The sequence below is a fragment of the Brienomyrus brachyistius genome, chromosome 2, assembly GCF_023856365.1.
Source record: "Brienomyrus brachyistius isolate T26 chromosome 2, BBRACH_0.4, whole genome shotgun sequence".
Taxonomy (NCBI): domain Eukaryota; kingdom Metazoa; phylum Chordata; class Actinopteri; order Osteoglossiformes; family Mormyridae; genus Brienomyrus; species Brienomyrus brachyistius.
The window spans coordinates 8,272,816-8,293,031 of NC_064534.1; the positions used below are offsets into that span (position 1 = coordinate 8,272,816).

The window sequence follows — 20,216 nt, forward strand, 5'->3', positions numbered from 1 at the left end:
TGGATTTGGGCTGAAATGAGATGGATGGATGGATAGAGAGATAGATACTTTATTAATCCCAAAGGAAAAACACAATGATAATAATACAATTGTTTATCTCTTATCTAAAAACTATGTGCAGTATGTCCAAAATTCTGACAACTGTGACTCATTCACATCAATAGTTAAATTTTGAGTTCTACGGGACTTAGTATAAAGACTCCCTTTGCATGTGCTTCCACTATAGGGAACATGTATTACATGTATGGGTGACATGCCCTGGACGGGTGCACTGACAGTATCCCATGCTATCCCAAAGGTTTTTTCTTCTTCCTCCTCTGTTGTCCTCTGTCTGCATTCACAGATGATTCTGTAGCATACATGTATATGCAGATAGTCTGGAGAAGCTATATTGGGAAAGACGTTCTATAAGATTAACTTAAGTGATTGTTTTTTCCTAGTTAAGACATCGTTACAAGGTGGTGGTCATAAAAATTACAAATCAAAAACACCCACAAATACAGACAGAGCACGTAAACGTCATAGACACTGAGCCTGGGCTGTGCATGAAGTACACAAGCCTCAAAATTTACCTGATTACTAGTAGCAACAATGATGACCTTTTCTATGCAAAGTATCAGTAATGGTGCAAATACGTCAGTGCTTATAATAATAAGTGCAAGGAGAAAAATTAAGGATTAATCAATAACAATGTGATTTCTCTTTTTTTTTTTAAAAAAAAAAAAATTACGGACTAATTATTATTTATTTAAATGTGTCAGTACAACCGATACAATATGAAATAGTCTAAGTCCAGACAATTTTGAGTGAATGTTTCCTCCTGCTGGTATTCCCCTGTAACTGCTCAATATTGTCAGCACTCACAGTCCAGCAACCACTTAGATCGAGTGTGGACAAGCAGCCGTCCAAGGTCACTAGTCGGGTTACGGTTTCCATGGAAACATCACAATAAGCCAGACTCAAATATCGCAACTGACACAGTGGTGGGACTCTGTCAGCCGCTGGAGGTAAATGATGAGTTTCCAGAAGCATTTGGAAAACAGAATTTATAGAGCATGGAATGGCAACCAGCGTCACTTTTTCAAGAAGAGGAGATCCTCTTAGCAGGCCCAGCAGTAGCCATTTCAGGGACCTCCAACACATCAAAGGCTTCTTTTTACTATGATCAATGAAGAACCTATGAATCAAAGAGAACAATCAGTATAAAGATCAATTCAATTTATTCCCATTATGGGTGGCCTGAAGTATTAGTCAAAGATTTGACATTTCTAATGTTGCTTCTCTCTTTTTAATTCTTTTCCGTTCCCATTCTGGGTCAATCTTGTTTTACATCACATGTCCACATATACAAACTAGTTTATATACTTTCTGTATAACATTAAAATAAATAAAATGTATAAATATTTTATATATAAGTAAAAATAGATATACTACTCCAACAGCCATGCGGCGAATGTATACTCACTTGACTGACAGAAAACGGAGTTGGGACAGGCAGGGAAGTCCCTGAATACCTTGCTCTTCATCTTCTTCCTCTTCTTCCTCCTCATTTAGAATGGGAGACTCTGTTTGTATTGCCAGTGTCTTCAGCTTGGTGCACAAGCAGAGTAGTTGTAGGAAAGAAGCATCATCACTGATTTTGACACCTTCTAAATGCAGATGGTGTAATGTGGCACCCACAGTTTGTACGGCAGGTAGAATTTCAGTCAAAATCCCTGCAAAATGCAGACTAAGGCTGAGCAACTCATGTGTCCATCGTTCCAATGCAACTAGTAAATGTCCGAGTTCACTATCGTCACAGTCCAGGGAGAGAGCACACAAATCTGGACAAAGTTTCCTCAATGCCCTCATATTCCTGCAGGATATTCCGTGAGCTTCCCTCAAAGGAAGGGTCAAGTGGTCTTGTAAGACACTCTTTGCATACCTGGTTTGTCCTTCAGTCCTGCCTATGTCCTTCACTTCTACTTGCTTATGCTCACAGTGAAGCGAAATCTTCTCTTGTACCTTCACCTTTGCACCGTCAGCCTCTTTGTGCTCTGATCCATTTTCACTCTCATCACCACCATCAGGATCCTCACTTTCGGACAGCCATCTTTCCATTCCTTGATCGTCTAACAATCCTTCAATTTTTTTTTCTTTCTCTTCCGTTAACTTTCCTTGTGTTTGTATTCGTCCATCCCATAATTCTTTAAGGCTAGGCATTCCATTATGGGAACAGAAAGCTTCCAAATCCGCAAAATCCTGGCTTTCTATTACATCTAAGGCATCGCCCAGGCCATCTAGAGCAGTTTTTAGCAAGCAGGGCAATGCAAGCAGGAGAAACACTGCCACAGCCACTCGTTCATCACCCCCCTTTGCAAAGCCTATGTCTGAAGCCACAAGGCTCCGTAGGGGCAAGCGAGTGTGAGGAGCATGTGGGTGCACCAAAGACAACAAGCTGATGGGGGTGAGCTGGCAGCAGCCCGATACATCCAGGTGCCGCAGTTCTCTGCAGCCGGTACCCACACTCTGCAACACAGAACCGTCACACTGAGTTCCTGCCAGGCAGAGAGAATGAAGCCTGGTTAGATGCCCCAGCAGCTCACTCAGGACCAGGGCAGGGAGATGTCGAGTACCTGACAGATCCAGTGAGAGTAAAGCCTGAGAGAGAGAGAGAGATCAAACATGCGAATCACATACTGTAACACATCATTTAGAATTTTCGAATTTGGTGAATAGTGGTCATTGTTGACACATCACAGCACACAACGACAAAATGTGTCCTCTGCATTTGACCCATATGTGACAATGTGACATAGCAGGGGGGAGCCAATTCAGCACCCATGGAGCAGTGCTTGGGGGAGGTACCTTGCTGGTCGGGGATTCGAACCTGCAATTTTTCAATTAGAAGTGCGCTTCCCTAACCATTAAGCCCCCACGGCCCATCATGAATGAATGCAATGAATGCCTTTTTATTGTCGCTATACACATGTACAATGAGATTAAAAGCAGCTCCTCCAGTGCTAACGTGTATGTCGAACACACAACAAACAATAAACAAACAGTGCAAATAGTGCAGAAAGTTCTGCGGAGCTATATACATACGGAAGGAATAAATAACTGTGTAGATTATTGCGCATGATTTAAATATTACACAGTAGTGATTATCATGTGAAGGGCGGCATGGTGGTGCAGTGGCTAGCACTGTTGCCTCACACCTCTGGGACCCGGGTTCGAATCTCCGCCTGGGTCACATGTGTGTGGAGTTTGCATGTTCTCCCCATGTCGTCGTGGGGTTTCCTCCGGGTACTCCGGTTTCCCCCCACAGTCCAAAAACATGTTGAGGCTAATTGGACTTGCTAAATTGCCCGTAGGAATGCATGTGAGAGTGAATGGTGTGTGAGTGTGCCCTGCGATGGGCTGGCCCCCCATCCTGGGTTGTTCCCAGCCTCGTGCCCATTGCTTCCGGGATAGGCTCCGGACCCCCCGCGACCCAATAGGATAAGCGGTTTGGAAAATGGATGGATGGATGGATGATTATCATGTGCAGTGAGTAGTGGATGTTGGAGTGATGATATTGTACAGTATACAGATATTGCACAGTTATTACCAATACCATTTAGATATCGGATATTGCACAGTTGATGGATAGAGGGAAGTCCAGGGGTTGGGGTTAGGGTGGGGGGGGGTTTGGTTAGACTGTGCAGTCAGTGCATGTGTGAGTTTAGTGTGGTAATGGCTTTTGGGGAAAAAACTGTTCAACAATCATAAATGCATCATTACTTAAGCAATAACATACGAGAAGGTTACAAACAGGTTACAATGAGGCTGTATTCCCTTTTGGACATTTGACACAATAATCACCAACACTGCCCGAGAGAGAAAGACGAAGGCTTGCATGTAGAATTTTATTGACATACTGGACACTGACCTGACAGCGAATTCCAATTAGCTGGCAGATGTTTGGGGTAACCAGGCTAGAACAGGCAGACAGTGAGAGCGAGTTCACTTGTGGCAGTAGTAGGAGGTGCAGGGCAGGACGTGTCATCAAACGATGGGAAGAAAGTAGAAAGAGTAGCTCCTCTACAAGGTGCCTTGCTGTTGGGACAGAATGCAAGGGATCAAAAAACATCAGGCAACAAATGTACTCATTTTGAATGCAACCTTTCGCACTCTGTTCACCAAAGGTATGATATTAAACCAGAAATACTCAACGCAGCATGTCGAATGGACCTATGATGTAACGGAAGGAGTACTGGTCCATGTACTTCTCGGTATAGTCTTTGGTCCAGACATCTTTCATGTTTTCAACCAGACTCCAAAGACACAATCGAATGAGAGAGCTGCAGTCTCCTTCATTTTCTCTATCGCCTTGTCGACTTTTCCTCTTCTTCTTTGTCCCCTTTTTAACAAAGGAATCCTCAGATCTTCTGAAAAGAGGCATCTCAATCTCCTGCTGTTAGAATAAAACAAAACCCAAACTCAATTATCCGTACATTTTCTTACCTTTTACCCTGGTAAAGGGCTGCCGGGGGCGGGACTATTTCTTTTGTCAGTATAATCGCCTGACTATAAACTCTTATAAAACAAAACCATTCATCTGTAAGTTTTCTTACGATTACGTCATCGTAAACAGGGACCGCGTCATAGAACTACTGCTGAGGGAGGGATTTGCGGGTCCCCCTCGCCCCCAGTGAAAATCGGGAGCCCGCTTGTTGATTTGCTCAGGGGCGGCACTGATCGTGAAATATTTCTAAGTACTTTACTGTCTTTCTTTTGGAACGGGAATTAGATTTGCAAACATTACCTTCCAGTCCTCGTTATCCGTCCCCAAAATATGTGGGTATTAAAGCACGTAATTACCAAATTTGTTGGTTATTTTTTAAAAAGACGCTCCAGGTGAATTTCCACACTGAGGTTATTCACTGCCGTCTTCCGCCTGCTTTGGAGGACCAGCCGGAAAAGGAGTATAGATTATGTGCTCGTCACAAAAAGGGATCGTCACCTGGTCCGTACATGGACAAAGTGTCCGTGGCAAGACTCGTCTGCGTTTTTATATACCATATCCTTCATTTTACAGAGAAAGTTAAATGTTTGAGTTATGTGTAAATTAGAGAAATAGTTGCCTGTTTTAACTTCCTAAATCAACGTGATCTTAGTTTAAGAGTAATTTGCAAATTTAAGAGTCATTTTAATCGGGGAGACAACAGTTGACATTTAATCCTATTTTAGAGCTAGATAAATACAATTAAAAACCAGCAGAAAAACATGCATCCATCCCCCCACGTCGCGGCTTTTTTAAGCACAGCAACTTGAAAGTATTGTTCCTGCTTTATTGCTGGATGAAAATAAGGCTAAATAATATGATTATGATTATTTTCATATGGCACGTCTGTGTGTAGACTAAATGGATAGAGTATTAAATTTAATGTCGCTTAAAGCGTTAAACTTCTGGGATAGTTCGATATAAGCTTGGCGGAAGCATTTCACTCTCGCGATATAAGCGCGATTTATGGGATATCTGGTGAAGAACCACATCTTAGTAAAAAAGAAAAAAGATTTTTTTTCTCAAGCCTTTTGTTGGCTGATAGAATATTTGGCACCCTTTAAAAAGTGTAAAAGGGGAATCAAAATAACAAACGAAAATAGCGTTTTAAAGGTATATAATTTCATACAATCTCCAGAAAATACAAAATTTGGGATTGAAACCCCAAATCCTGGAAGTGCATTAACCATTACACCACCTGTAAAATCTGATTGCAAATTAAATATTTGACTATGTGGCGATGTACACTTCTGACTTTCAAGATGTCTTTTGGTGTGAAATACAAAACCACTAGGAATGCATGGTTGAGGAGGACCTACCTTGCACCATAAACTAGATGATCTTTTAAAGTGGTAAACATACATCAATGCTAAAACACTGCACTGCACAGGATGCCAGAGTATCACTGTCTCCTTACTGTGAATAGCAACAGTTTTTTTATATGGTTGCCGGTACAAATATGATGTTGAGTCATCCAGTCAGTCAAAAGTATTTAAATATTGGGTCATAGTTGTGGTTTTGAACATCTCGCTTACTGGTAAAATACCTGGACTACAGTAAGGTACAGTACAGTTGATTAACAGAACATTGAAAAAGGGACTTGTGTTGCATTTAAAACACTTAGATATACCCATAAGAAATAACCTGACAAAAATGACTAATCCAAAGAAAGAACTGAAGAAAGGAGCAGAGAACAAAAAGCTGAAACTCCCGTTTCCAAATAAAGGGTGAAGAGCCCATATAAATAAGGACTGAAATCATTAGGAAGACACTGTGTGGAACATCGCCAGTCAGGGATAAAAAGGAACATGCGTGAAACAGCCGAGGATTCGGAAGAAACACGGCAGGCAAAGACGGAAAAGTCATTAGTTAGGGGTTCTCTATGAATAAACTAAAAGCCGTAAGGACACTTTGTATGTATAAAGGTATGAAATATTTTTCAAATGGATATTTTGTGTAGAAATAATATCCTTTCTTCAAATTCGGTATAAATATGCCTGATTAATATTTTGAAAATTAGAATATTCTTAAATACAAGGTTACACATTGCTTATGACAACTTACACACTGACTTCAGAACTTTTATTTGGTGTATAATATGAACTAAAATGAAGTAACAGTTGGGATGGTACTTGTGTGGGTCAATCAAGAATATCATGGTGTTGGTCAAGAACTGTGAACCAACCCGGAAATATTAAATGAAAATACAAAAATTCTTCTAAAAATTTCACATTAGAATTAACTTAAGGACAATTTAAAATGCCCCCCAATTAAAGTTCTCTCTTAAGTTTTCTTTTTTCTTTTCTATAATGCATCGTCTTCCTACAACTTGTAAACAAAAATCCTTCAAATGCAGAAATCACATTTCTACTATTACATATACAGTATATAAATACATAAATATCTTACACGTATAACAACCAGGAGATTGAGAAAAAAGAAAAAGTAAAAGGAGAACTGGGGGAAGCAAATTGGTAGTGTGTGTGTGGGGGTGCGCTTGTGTGTGTGTGTGTATCTGTTTAGCTTCACGCCAGTCAGACGGTGCTCCCCGGAAGAGGGTCGGCACACGAGAGGTAGGGTGAGAGCATGGGGAGGGAAGCTCTTTGCACCCCTCGATTAGTTGCCCCAGTAAGCAGAGCTGCCGTAGGTTGACTTGTTGGCTGGGTTCTTCTGCTGTATGCTGCTCGACTGACTGCGTTGGCTAGAGCTGCCCTGTAGGGGGAGCCCACATACAAATAAGACAAGAACTTCTGCACAAAGTATTAGCAAATATAAAAGAACATGATCTGCTGATTCAAGCTCATCTCCCACACTCGCATTTATTAATAAGCCATACAATGTGATCTACATTTAGCATTAATCATTTTTAGCATTAACTGTTCCAACATTTGGGTGAACAAGTCTAGTTCAGCGGGCGGAGTGGAGGAGTGGAGTGTGTAACTTACTTTTTTGTTCGTATTGAACACACTAGCATAACAGGCACTGCCCTACCAATGCAGCACTGCCACTCACCTGACTGTCCTGCGCGTGGTGGTGATGCAGCAATTGGGAGTGGGGCTGCTGATGTGCCGGTAGGATATGAAGGAAAGGGGCGGGGGCATAACCAGGGCCACTCCCTGGATTTAAGGGGCCCGCTCCCCCTAGTGCCGAGGGCAGGTTGAAAGGTGGGGGTGTCCCAGTGTGAAAACCTTGCTTGTCGAAGGACTACAAGGTAGGGGGATGGCAAATGAGCAGAGACATTTTCAGTCACAGGTTGTTTTCTCAGTAGTTTGCACATGCTAGCAGCTTCCAGAAGGCTGCTTTTGAAATGATGCATCTCACCTGGGCTTTATTGTAAACTGTGGCACTCAGGTCTGGCCCTACTGCATTGCTAGATGAGACCGATATACCTGTTAAAAACAGAATACCTCATGTCAGTTCCCCAAAAAACAATTTGTTTTTAATTGTGTTTCTGCATGCTGGGACAAAATCCACTTCAATTATGTGTTGGATTCCAAAGGCTGACATAGCTCTACAGACTGTCACCTTTCCCAGGTCCAGTAGCAGCTGATTTGGCCTGTGTTTGGGTGGAGCTGCCATAGGCCCCTTTGCCATATTCTCCACCTGCTGGGCCTTGTGTCAGATCATCAAACCCTACAAAAAAAAAGGCATGGAAAATCACACACTAATTTGATGTATGAGCTCTTTAAGAATTTGTGTTTTCCAAAAAGACTACTGACTCGAAATGCAGGTGGAGTTAAGGAATTCCATAAATCAGGGATAGGCAATCCTGATCCTGGAGTGCTGGTATCCTGCATGTTTTCTATCCCACCTGATTCGTTATCTGACTGAGATCAGATGTGGCTCATCAGAGAGGAGGTAAGATGGAAAACTTGCTGGAAACCAGCGCTCCAGGATCAAGTTTGCCATCGCCCTCCATGAACTGATTAAATTGTCTGTCAAGCAGATAATTAACAAGAACGGCAGAGCAAGGCAAACCTGAACCATAGGCATGCTGCCCATAAGCGCTGGCCTGCTGGAACTGGTTGGAAGGAGTGTTGAGGCCAACGCCGTGCTGCTTGGCGGAGGCAGGCGACACGAACATGGGTCCGTACTGGAACGCGCTGGGCATCCCCGGCAACCCGGGATAGTAGGGCAGACCCGTGTAGCTGTAGCCCGGCGGTAAGGCGGGGTTCAGGAAGGCCTGCTGGCCGCCATGGTGGCCTGGCGGCTGCTGCTGCGCTTGGCTCTGCAGGGGCTGCTGGGCTTGTGGAGGCGGAGGTGCGGACAGGCTGGTAGAAGGGGCGGGGGAGGCAGAATCACCCCTGCCGAACTTTGTCATTTCACCTGCGAGGCAGAAGAAAGGAGGAGTTTAACGGGAGCAGTTAGGGAATGCTGTGCTACAAGGCCAGGAGGTGGCACAGCCCTTACCTGAGTAAGGGCTGTTGGACAGACTCCCGTCTCTGCCAGTGAGTGATGCTGCAGGGCCTGGGAATGTGACCCCATAGTAATCCTGTAGAGAGAGCAGCACAAAGAGGATAAGGAACAGCAATGTATGCTTTCAGAGAAACAACCAACGAGGGGAAACAGTCGATCTCCTCTCACCATGGGCAGTCGGGACTGCAGCATCTGCAGGTCTTCATACCCATAGATCTGCTTTGGTACACAAAACAGTGTCACTAAAGTACTAACCGAACTGTACTACACTCAGGATGCAGGTTCCCGGCACAGGGACAGAGAGGACGGGTGGGTTACCGGGTATGCAGGAAGAAGACCCCCTGGCCCCATGATGTACTGGCTTGGCAGTAAAGGAGGCACACCCTGGGCAAGATTGGGCGGAGCTTTGCCTGTGGGACAAGAGATGGGGGGGGGGTGTCAGTATTTACTGGAGAATGAGGGATATGAGAGAACCTTTTAAAGCAAAAGCTGTTTTGGTTTCCGCACAAACCTACAGATACATTCACCGCAGAGAAGTCTGCACACAAGCGTACATCTCACCAGAGGATGACTGCAACAGGGGCGTGCTGCGGCAACCAGGAAGGGTAGCTGCCCCATTGCTACTCATCCCCAGCGCGCTGCCCGTCACTGCGGTCCCATGCACGGCACTGGTCACACTGACCGCACTGGCGCCGGGCGGAGCTGGCGCTGAGGACAGGACGCAGACCGAGGCGCTGTGGGCGTTCACACTGGTATTCTGAAAGACAAAGAATCAGGGTTTCTCCTGTGAAGGTCTACGGGGAGACCAGAAGCTGCAGTGAATCACAAGCAATTAAATGCATTAAAACTCAACACCAGTTCTTATTTAAAATGAACGAAGATTCCCAGCAAAGTTACCTATACCAATACATCAATATACAGATGAAAAAGGAGGATATCCAAGAAGAGGTCAGACATGCTCACCGTGAAAGAGGGACTGGATGTGAGGGTACAATTGGAGAGCAGGTTAGTCACCTGACTGCAAGACAGGGAAGATGACAGATGAGAATGAATGATGGTATGACTATACAGCCATATCCAGTAACACTTCAGTCAATCCATGATCACCAGCAAAGGGGGTCATCACCAAGCGCCATCCAGGCAGGCACATCGACTGATGATGTACGCATGAACAGCTCATTATAAAGCGACGCTCACCTGCTCAGTGTGGGAAGCTCAGAGCTAAGGCTTGGTGCGGATGAGGAGAGCAGGACAGGAGGCCGAGCCGAACTGCTCACACTGCTCTGAGGACAGTCCGGCTTTGCAGGGGAAGCAACTGCAGCTACAGTGCCGAAAAAGGTCATTTTAAAGGGTATCGGCAAAAAGCAAAGAATCTTTTCTGTAGGCCTGGATGGTTAATTTTTTTCAACCTACTTTCAAGTGCAGTTGAAGTCCTGACACAGTCAAAGCTATTCTGTAACCAAAAAAAAAAAAAAGTTGATACACTTAAGATGAACACAATGAAATACACACATTTCAAAACAAGCACAGATATAATACAGGAGTTTATTAACAAGGCTGTCAGACTGTGACATGAGAGGAGGATAAGCTCAACGTGTTAGATCAACAAATGATAGCAGAGACTTACAGTGACAGAGGAAGTTGTGGGTTCCTTGCCCTGCGAGAAGGTAAGGTGTGGATGGGGGGGCCCATTTGTATCAAAAGTACTGCCTGACGAAGAAGAATGGGATGCTGCAGAAATGGTCTGCGACAGGGGCAGGGAGGAGGGCAACGTGGACAAAGAGGCAGAGGGCGAGGAGTAACTGGAGTCAGATGTTGACATTGGTAGAGACTGAGGGCTTCCAAGAGGTTCACTGTGTGGAGGTCAGAAGAGCACAATTGAAACAAAGCAGAATCTTTCAGTCAAATGGCATTTAACTTACTGAGAGATGAACACCAGGAACGCTAAAGCATCTAAATGCTAACCGAACTGCACCTGACCTGGGAGACTTGGAATAGTGGCTGTTTAAAGGCTGAGATACTGGCACTGGATCCCTGTTGCTTGAAGTAATGCCACTGCTCCCGTTGTCTGGATGGCTGAAATCAGGCAAGGATGGTTCTGGCCCGAAATCCAGAGCCCCAAACTGCACATTTAACCCAGAGACATCAGCAGAACCAGGCATCTCTACTGCTGACAAAGGAATCTGAAAGAAAAACAAGAGGAAGCCACATTTCCAGTTTAAAATCCACAAAGCCCAGAAACAAATTGACATAACTGCAGAACCTAAGCTCTTGAACCTACGCCAGTCATTCAAGGATGTTACATACAGCAGTTCGAAACGAGTCTGACCCAACCTGCTGATCCACCTACTTACAAGACATTTGTTACGTTGAGAAAATTTGTGTTCAGCAGAAATGTGTGATCATACCAGTCAGTGAAAGTGTGTTCCCTACCTCTAGACCCCAGAGGGTTAAAGCTTCACACCAGCTTTAAGTGATCTTTGACAGATACGCCAAAGCCTTGTAACATTTACTGTTTTACCCGAATATTACATGACCCTGAATAAGATGACCCCCCCTCCCCCCCACAAACACAAACAACTGCATTACAAGCGTATTAAGCAACAAGCATTCCAATAATAAATGATTTATTTAACCTGAACCGGCTTTCTCTATCTTTCCTTCCAGTTAGTCTAGCTAGGAGGCAGATAATTCACGCCACCTACTGTTGTATGTGTAAAATTCTAGTTCTCAAATACAAGATTAGCCCAGTTGTTCTAGATGTAATATGCAACAAGGCTATGGCCGTGTGCAGCTGAACAAACCAAAGCCCTTAAAGAAAATGCATACAAATGCAACTCGATGGCCAACGCATATCCTGAAGACACCAACACACCTGTCTGACTGCAACATTACCTTTGAAGTTGGAGGTATTTTGCGTTTCTGGGTTTTAAGTTTGTGCTGCATGATGGCTTCCTGGGGAGGGGGCAAGCCGGCCGGGAGAGACAGTTTGGCAACTGGCGAGGGTCCGTTGTGGGTTGAAGAGGCATCCTGAGGTTTGGAAAAGGACTCGAAGCTTGAAGCTGAGGTAGCAGGAGCTGTGGGGGGGGCAGCTGGTTGAACCTGGGGCAGAGAGTTCGGCTGCCTTTGGGCCAGCTGGCTCAGAACCCGAGATGGCTCTGGCTGTACCTTATAATCCCCTAGGAGAAGTAACACATTCAGACAGACCCATTAGCCACAGAATCATTCAGCACAACCAAATTCACCAAACACTCTGAATAACATACTGTTTCACAGAAAACCTGACACTTCCAAATAAGCAACAGAGACACAAGAGGTCCGCAAAACTTTTCACAGAAACGTTTTGCTCTATAAAAAGACAAATACATAAAACTAATTCTTATATGAATTCATATAGTGCATTTGGCTGAATTCTATAGTAAGTATACATTGTGGACTAAAAATTGAAATCTTACACTTATTTTTGGGATTGTTTTGATGATTCGCTTTACAAAGATCATCTGTCATCTATGCTGGTTTATCTGTGGTCAGTGATCTGGCTCTGATGAATGTGTCTTTTATTACATGGGCACATAGAGCAAGCACTGTCTTTCAGAACAAAATGTGAAGCTGAATTAGCCCTTGGACCATAAAAGGCATTTACTCACTACCAAAAGGTGAAGACAGCACAGTGGTGTTCTGTGAAACCGGTGGCTTGGCCTCCCAAGATGAAGTGGGGACAGGGTTCTCAACCTCTAACGCCCCAGACACTCCCACAGATCCACTGCTGCCCCCAGAGACGGCCTGTTCTGCAGACAGCGGTCCGATCCCTGGGCCCTTTTGCTGCTCCAGCATTTGGGCTGACAGCGGCAGCTTGGAGCTGCCCAAGTTTCCAAAGCCTGAACCGAGGACTGAGGACTGTGCGTAGGTGGGAAAGATCAGTAAATATTCGGAAAAAAAGTTTCTAAATTGCAGCTATATAAACAAAAAGTTACTAACTCACACTACAAACTCAGAGGTGCTTCAAGGACTTCGAGACTAACAAACAAGCAAAAACAAACTTTACAGAACTGCTCCAATAAGAACCTACAAGTTTAAGAATACAAATTGTGTTTTACCATACGAGTCCATGAAAACATCACATAACCCAAACACTCAGCATATAGTAAAACCTGCGTGTGCATAATTGACCATGTTAGGCTAGTATATTAATGCATCATTTACTGTAGATGTTCCTTTCCAAGACTCACCAGGGTGGCATGTGCATAGCTGGTTGGGTTGGTGTGAGGGTGGTGGGAATTGGTGAACACCAGGCTATGGGCAAGGTTTTGGGAGGAGGACGGCTCCACACATCCCATATCCTCAGACTCTCTTCCATCCACAGGTTTCAGCAGAAGACCCTCCATATCCACACTGCATGCACACAAAATGCCAAAATCATTACTGCAAAACAGATACACTTAGACTTGCAGTCGAGTGGGGGGGGGGGGGAGTGAATTCTCTGGACTTAAGCGAGAAGCTATTATTCAACTGTTTATTTAAAGCTCCTTCACTGGAGTTTAACCTAAAACCAACACTTTCTGTATCTTCTGTTCAGAGTATTTTAACTCGGCTGTCCATGCAAAGCTTTTGTCCAGTCCATTAATAGATTTTCTTGAATGTCTCACTGGAATAACCTGCTTCAGATCACACCACAGCATTTCAGCGTCAGACGGGGCTGACTTCCAAAACAGAATTTCTTCAATTTGTACCACTTGCTTATTCACACCTGTATTTGCGAGTCTCACCTGTACACAGGACACCGTTGCAGTAATATTATTGAAAATAAAAGGTGGACTTCAGCAAAATTGAGTTAGGCTATAATGCTTTGTTTTTTTGTTGTGTCTGATGTATTGTAGCTCTTAATTATAGCCAAGTAGTTTATCTGCCATACCGCAATTCTTTACCACTGCATATAGCAAATATCCACTTGAGAAAGACCATTCCTGATATTTTTATAGGGAAGGAATTCCTGGCTATTATCCCATTTATTTACATCAAGCTACTTAAGTTTAAAGCCGTCTGGACCTTTTAAGACGCACAAAACTGGTAGGTTAACTTCCAAGAGCCGGGACAGTTTAATGGTATTATGTGCAATAGATTCCCATGAACCTATAACCAGGTACAGGAAGACAAAGTGAGAATACAGGAAAACTGAATCACTCATATAGTCAGTCACTGAATTTGACAGCCTGAAAGCTAGATATTAGTGTCAGAAAGAATGATACTTAAAGGTTGTCATATCATATGTACTAAGGGTGGCAAAATTAGCGTGCTTCACTTTATGCGTTTAACACACAACATACTAGTGCAATCTATTTCTTTCCTAATGAAGGAGTGCATCTCTTTGTAATTTTTAAATTAGTTAAAAAAATGTAAGTTTATGGTTATTGATTGAACATTTTGAACAGTTGAAATCAAAGCACACATGGCTTGATAAGAAAACACCTTGTGAAAAAGCTCACATTTTACAGTAAAAGCATTTGGTATTGTGACTGTGGTCCAAACGATGCAACAAATTAATATTTCACTGTTTTTTTGTTTGGTGTTGTCGTCATATGAGCTAAAATGTGTCCAAAGGAAAGACACAGCATTCTTTTTAGGTATAAGCTGCTCGGTCAGTTAGCTAGCTCGGTGTTTGTGCTAGTGTCAGCCATGCTGCCAGCCTCGCTTTGAGTGAACACAGACTAACGCTAGCGGGTCAGGCCAAAGGCATGTGACTGAGCACGCTGACTTTAAGGGGACAGTTCATTAATGTATGCAGTGAGGAAAGTATTAACTGAATTATCTGACATGAGCAAGATTAAGCTGGTGAGAGGTTCTAAATGCCAGTTTCTATTTATTTTCGGTTAATTGCCCAGCCCTACGTCAAAAAGATGTGCAATGCGGAATAGCTGTTATAGAAACACTGACTGGAGATCACTGCACATCAAGCAACCACAACTACCAAGGCTCTGGATGTCATCACATCGCCTATGAAGAAAATGGAGTTGGGCGCCTTTCTGATGCTTTTGCTGCATTTCCAAGTTTCAAAATTGTGGGGGGGGGGGGGGAAGAGATCATACACACAATCAGCCATATCTATCAAACATATTACTCTGCAAAGCTGGGGACACAAAAGTATTTAAAAATTTTATGCATTTCCACCCTGCTGGATTTCGTAACTTTAAAACTATCTAGATGAAATTGATCGGATAACTGCAAGAAGTTACCTCACCAACCATATGAATAATTAGCCACCTCAACAGTAAAGCCCACTACTGAGGAATCCATAACTGCCGTTTATTTGAGAAAGGCGCCATTTTAAGAGCATGTCTACCTGTCTCCAGATGGGATGTGGTTCTCAGCAGTAGGTACAGAAGAGGCAGTAAAAACTTTGGTCTCCGAAAGCTGCAGACAGAAGTAACACGAAGCTCCTATTAACTACTGAAGCTTGTTCGAGCAGCTGACTCATACAATTAAACATTCTATTTTTATGCCAATTTCTACAAATATTTGCAGATTTATCGTCGATCGGCATTTGCGATCATTCTACCGGATGCCCACTAACATACTTAAAACACCCAGTAACCACACTTACATCTTCTGCCCAATCGTCTGTGGCCCAATCGTCTTGTGGAACCGTCCAAGCCCCTGTCAGCAAACACACACAAGTGCAAAACATTTAACTTTTCAGCAACATCTCACAGGGAACTACTAATCGCAGCTCATTCATAAAAGTTGAAAACGGGAACATTTCTGTAATTCTTCCAATAATGGAGATGTCCAAGTACAGATTATTAAAATCAGGGGTGACACCAGGCAGGGGCTTGATAGCCACAGCCCCCCATTAGCACCCCCCCCCAAGAAATCGCTGTGGTTCTTTTAGAATTTTTAATGTTGAAGGGGAAACCCTACATTTCAGGGCAGCCTCGCTGAAAAGTGATGCGACACCAAAGCAAAACGCATCATCAAATCTGAAAGACTGAATCTCTAAATTTACATAAATCATCAAATATTTGTCGCGGCCATAGATTCCATACCTCTTCCATCCACCGCGTCTGTCACTGCTGTCTCCCAGTCGTCAGAGCGAGAGCCTCCGGCCGCTGTGCTCGAGTCTGTTGTGTATTCGGCTGGATGAAAGGTCCTGAAGAGAGGAGAGAGAAAAAAATGGTGCATTTTAAGCAAACATCTGCCAAAATATGACATTAACATAGATTAAAATGTAGCAAATCAATGATGAGCCACGTGACGACCGACAGGTTTGAGCACGTCGGCTACGTGCGATACTCACCCCATTCCCTGTGATGAAAACTTGCTGCCACCAGCTGCACGGCCCCTTCCTCGGCCACCTGAAGCTGAACATACAGCCACATCACCACCAGGTCTTTGGGTTCCAAACTGGGCAGTGTCCCAAAAGTGCAGCACACAGTTTGTATGTTCCACTGATTCGCTTCAGGATGCAGGACGGAAACTGAAATTGGCTCATCGAGGCAGCCGGATTCCCTCCCATTAACCACCTCAGTCTTATTCTTTTCACTCCTATCCTAAAGCCTTGCTTGACAGCAGCTGTGTGACAACCTCCATACACCACGTTGCACATGGCTTACAGTGACAACCACGTGATATAAATAGAAAGAGAACCAGGAAAATTGTTCATCTCTCCCTCAGTAAGCCACACTTTTCCCGATTCACGATTTACGCTGAAAAATAAAAGTGCACAGTTAAAAGAAAACACACAAAGAGCAGCTCACCTCTGCCTCGCCCCCGCCGGCCCCTGTCCGCCCCCCTTTCCCCCTGATACAGGTCCACACCGTTCTCCTCCAAGCACACTGCAAAGCGCAAACACACACAAAGAGGCCATTTGCCAAATCGGCATCTGTTCAGTCGGCAAATTAGAAACTGAATTTTGCATATTTAAAACATTCTTAAATATTTCAAAAATGACAAATGTAAAACACAGAAACACGCTCTGCACTGTAATGTTAAGGTTAAGGTTAAGGTTAAGAACGAAAGCTTCCTTTGAGCTCTTTCACCAACAGATCCTCCATCAGCTTACCCTCCCGACTGCGGACAGCTCCACGACCCCTCCTGCTTGGCCCCCCACGACCCCGACCAGCATCTCTTTCTCCTCGCTTTTCCCTGCCGTCTTTGTTCTCCTTGTCTGATGAAGATCCTTCCTTCGGCAAACCTCGTTTTTTCCCCACGGTCTCCCAAGAGTTCTGAAATTGGGTTCGGATCAGCACACGCAAATCAAATAAACTGAACAGCTATATGTTACTGCCATCCCAGTGAGTTTGAGCCTGGGGTGACAGGATAAATTTATTTACGTCTTCGTATTTTCACACATCATGTGTGAACCTCAGTATCCCCAACCGTCTTCCTTCCTCCTACCGTATCTGAGCTGCCCTCAAGGAGAAAGTTGATGGCTCTGTTGGCATCCTCATTGCAGTCATGGAGAGCAACCATGCACTCATCCTGATTCTTCCCTGTTACTTCCATCAGCTAATTCAAACACAGTTCAGTCGATTTTGAATACACAATGTCATTTGAAACATTACTTCTAATACAGCCACCATAGACACACACTTGCTCAGCAACCATGTCGCAATCACTCACACGACACTACAATTCGCCTCTCTCACCTGTTTGACTTTATCCTCAAAGACTGTATCGTTGCCATCATAGATCACTTGGGCAAGGCGAATCTGTTCTGCTGTAGCCTGAAAGACAGAACCTCCGTTTATAAAGCTCCAAAGAAATGAGTAGTTTTTCCATACATCCTCATAAACGCTAATTCATAAAAATCAATGTGTCACAACAGGACCTTATACACACACACACACACACAAAACTCCCAGCTTTGGCAGGCTTTCTGCTACTCACCTGTATCTGTGCTGCTTGTGGTGCTGCAGGTAGCACTTTCTCCCGAGTGCCCCGGGGTCGGTCGGTGACTAACGAAGTCATCATATACAGTATATACAAAACAATGTATGTACAAAATAGAAAAATCTGGAAGAGAGAGTTGGATGATTCAAACGTTTGTTTCTGGTACTCATCCTTCACAGTTCGCTTGTAGATTTCCTGCTACACCTGAACAACATCTGTGCAGTACAAGCTGGGCTTACACGGTAGATTTTTACCAAGTACAACAACTGTGTAGTACTTAAAGATACAAGGGACTGAATCAGGATTGCGGAACAAAGCGTGATCTCACATGCGGCCTCCCACACACCGGAGGAACACAACCTAACATATGACTGCTTTGACTTAAATTTAGCCTCTCGCGAAAGGACAGCCCCGGTATCCCATTACACTTCACCATTTGCGCTCTCTGTCGGAACTTGTCTCATTTTGTACATGTAACTCAGTGAGCAAAAAGCAGCTCTGCTGGAATAATTTAGATTTATCTAACAGCGTAACAAGAATCCCAAAGTAAACAGGACACCGCTGCGCCATATTCAAAATTCATAAGCAGTCACTATCAATAAACACACACACATGAATTAGTTACAATTAGTAAACAGTACGTTGTAAAACAACATTCGGGAGAGGCCGATTCATCGTAATATTAGTTACTTAAACTGATTCCGTATAACCAATTTTAATTAAAATGCTGTGTTATAACCTAGTTTAACCTCATGTACAAGAGGCGCAGGGGTTATTGGGATCCGGGAATTAGACCGCCGCACCGCCTCCCCATTGTTCAAGTAACAGCGGCTTATTTCGCCGTAGCCGTCGACCACGTCTCATCCTCCATAATGCATTAAACCATCTGACTAGCCGTCTAACGACTTCGTATTTCAGTCCCAATAAACCACCTCTCTTCGAGGCCTACAGTAAAACCAGCCCAGGTTCGAGGCCCCTTTGTGTCGGCGACTCCGAGCAGCCGGGCACCGGTGGTCAGTAACAACGCTGCTTATCAGCCCCCAAATACCCGTTACCCTTTCGACCATTCAGAGGAAAACCCAGGGTTTTTCGGACACGCCCTGGTGTGCCGGCGCCTAACGTTTATAACGATATTAAGGCGGCCATAAGGCGGAACCACTGTTAGCCTAGCCAGACCGCTCAGTAACGAACGAAACCGACAAACACCGCTGGCATTGCTCGCTTGTTCTACTGAGAACATCGAATTACTTCCAGATACTCCAGCTAATGACTTTCCTACCTTTTATAATTATAATTTCACCTAGTAACAGTAGGAGACATTTTAAATACCTGCACGTAGTATGAAATGCAGTGTATTACTTTATTTCACAAAAGGCTTATTTCGTTTACCTGCTAACACGCTTCTCTTAGCCGGGGTAGACGGCGCACGTCACGTTACGTCAAATCACGCTACGTCACGCTACGTTACGTCGCTACGGCGCTCATGTGTTGCCTTTCAGTCCTGAATAAAACTACACAGCGTAGTCTAAGTAAGAGCGTGTGATGTGCTGCTATCGGTTCGTGATTCCGCCACCTTCCGTTTAAACTTCCCCACCAATACTTTCTGGTATTTGCCGTGGCCGTTAGTTTATTAACTACTTATTTTACAATAGGTTATCTGTCTTATCTGCCACTGGAGCTGCACGGACTTTGAAAAACAATCATAATCGTAATTTCCCTTTGGGAGGTCAATGAAGTACCATCTTGTAAAATGTGTATTCCTTTTCCTTAAACCATTCAGTTCTGCGCTTGAACTACACTACAATGTGTAAAGAAATGTTTTCTTTAGTTGCACTTGACCGGATGTTCCTTTGCCTTTGTTATTGAGTCGGTGCTTAACTAAAGTAGTCATCAGGTCTGCGTCGGGCCTATTCTCAAAATGTAGTATTAAGTATTCCCGTCCATTACCCGTTTAGTGCGGTTGAAGAGATTTTATATGATGTCCTTGGCTGTCCTCTAACAATGTGGATTTTTCTAATGGTTCTCACAATTGCAGCAATCTATATTAGGTCTTCCTAATACATCGAACAGTCTCATCACTCCTTAATTGGCCTTCAACATACATTTTACTTTTTTATTAACAAAGTGTACCCTCTAATGTATCTCATATTAGGAAGAAGTACATGCTATTTCCCCCCACATGGTACCTCTAGCATACTCTCCCAGTTAATAAAGAGATACTTTGCATTTATTCCTTATGCCATCGGCCAAATCCCGATCTGTACTATAATTGTGTAATTTGCTGTGCATTGTGTCTGTTATTCAGTCAGTGCATACCATAGTCATAGCACTGGACTATCATAAGCTAACAATATTCATAGCTTGTTTTTCAGTTACAATCAAGACATCT

General features: G+C 43.8%; 2 protein-coding genes across 8 annotated transcripts; both read right to left on the reverse strand.

The window, feature by feature from the left end:
• Positions 1 to 31: 31 nt before the first annotated feature.
• On the reverse strand, positions 32 to 6,441 carry si:ch211-214j8.12 (uncharacterized protein LOC100000539 homolog). Of its 3 annotated transcripts, XM_048977759.1 has the most exons (6): positions 4,787 to 6,441; positions 4,195 to 4,435; positions 3,911 to 4,077; positions 2,616 to 2,640; positions 1,466 to 2,537; positions 32 to 1,177 (listed from the first exon to the last, which is right to left on the reverse strand). In XM_048977759.1, exons 2-6 carry the CDS (start codon positions 4,421 to 4,423, stop codon positions 787 to 789), a joined length of 1,884 nt encoding a protein of 627 aa, XP_048833716.1. In that variant the 5' UTR covers positions 4,424 to 4,435; positions 4,787 to 6,441; the 3' UTR covers positions 32 to 786. The 3 variants fall into 3 exon arrangements, with proteins under 3 accessions (XP_048833716.1, XP_048833713.1, XP_048833702.1); XM_048977756.1 differs by having other exon boundaries at positions 1,466 to 2,640; positions 4,843 to 6,441; XM_048977745.1 differs by having other exon boundaries at positions 1,466 to 2,640.
• Positions 6,442 to 6,590: 149 nt separating this feature from the next.
• LOC125709362 (ubiquitin-associated protein 2-like) lies at positions 6,591 to 19,347 on the reverse strand. 5 transcript variants are annotated; one of them, XM_048977729.1, is made up of 27 exons: positions 19,217 to 19,347; positions 17,825 to 17,950; positions 17,584 to 17,661; positions 17,333 to 17,443; positions 16,998 to 17,160; positions 16,693 to 16,770; positions 16,233 to 16,296; positions 15,982 to 16,085; positions 15,540 to 15,592; positions 15,279 to 15,349; positions 13,171 to 13,333; positions 12,589 to 12,838; positions 11,837 to 12,120; positions 10,922 to 11,124; positions 10,569 to 10,794; positions 10,355 to 10,394; positions 10,139 to 10,262; positions 9,905 to 9,959; positions 9,503 to 9,698; positions 9,260 to 9,351; positions 9,110 to 9,157; positions 8,936 to 9,017; positions 8,504 to 8,851; positions 8,051 to 8,158; positions 7,847 to 7,914; positions 7,538 to 7,729; positions 6,591 to 7,237 (listed from the first exon to the last, which is right to left on the reverse strand). In XM_048977729.1, the coding sequence occupies exons 2-27, from the start codon at positions 17,906 to 17,908 to the stop codon at positions 7,142 to 7,144; spliced, it is 3,381 nt and encodes a 1,126-aa protein (XP_048833686.1). In that variant the 5' UTR covers positions 17,909 to 17,950; positions 19,217 to 19,347; the 3' UTR covers positions 6,591 to 7,141. The 5 variants fall into 5 exon arrangements, with proteins under 5 accessions (XP_048833686.1, XP_048833646.1, XP_048833653.1 ...); XM_048977689.1 differs by having other exon boundaries at positions 9,110 to 9,160; XM_048977696.1 differs by having other exon boundaries at positions 9,110 to 9,160; positions 19,157 to 19,232.
• Between the last annotated feature and the right edge of the window lie 869 nt (positions 19,348 to 20,216).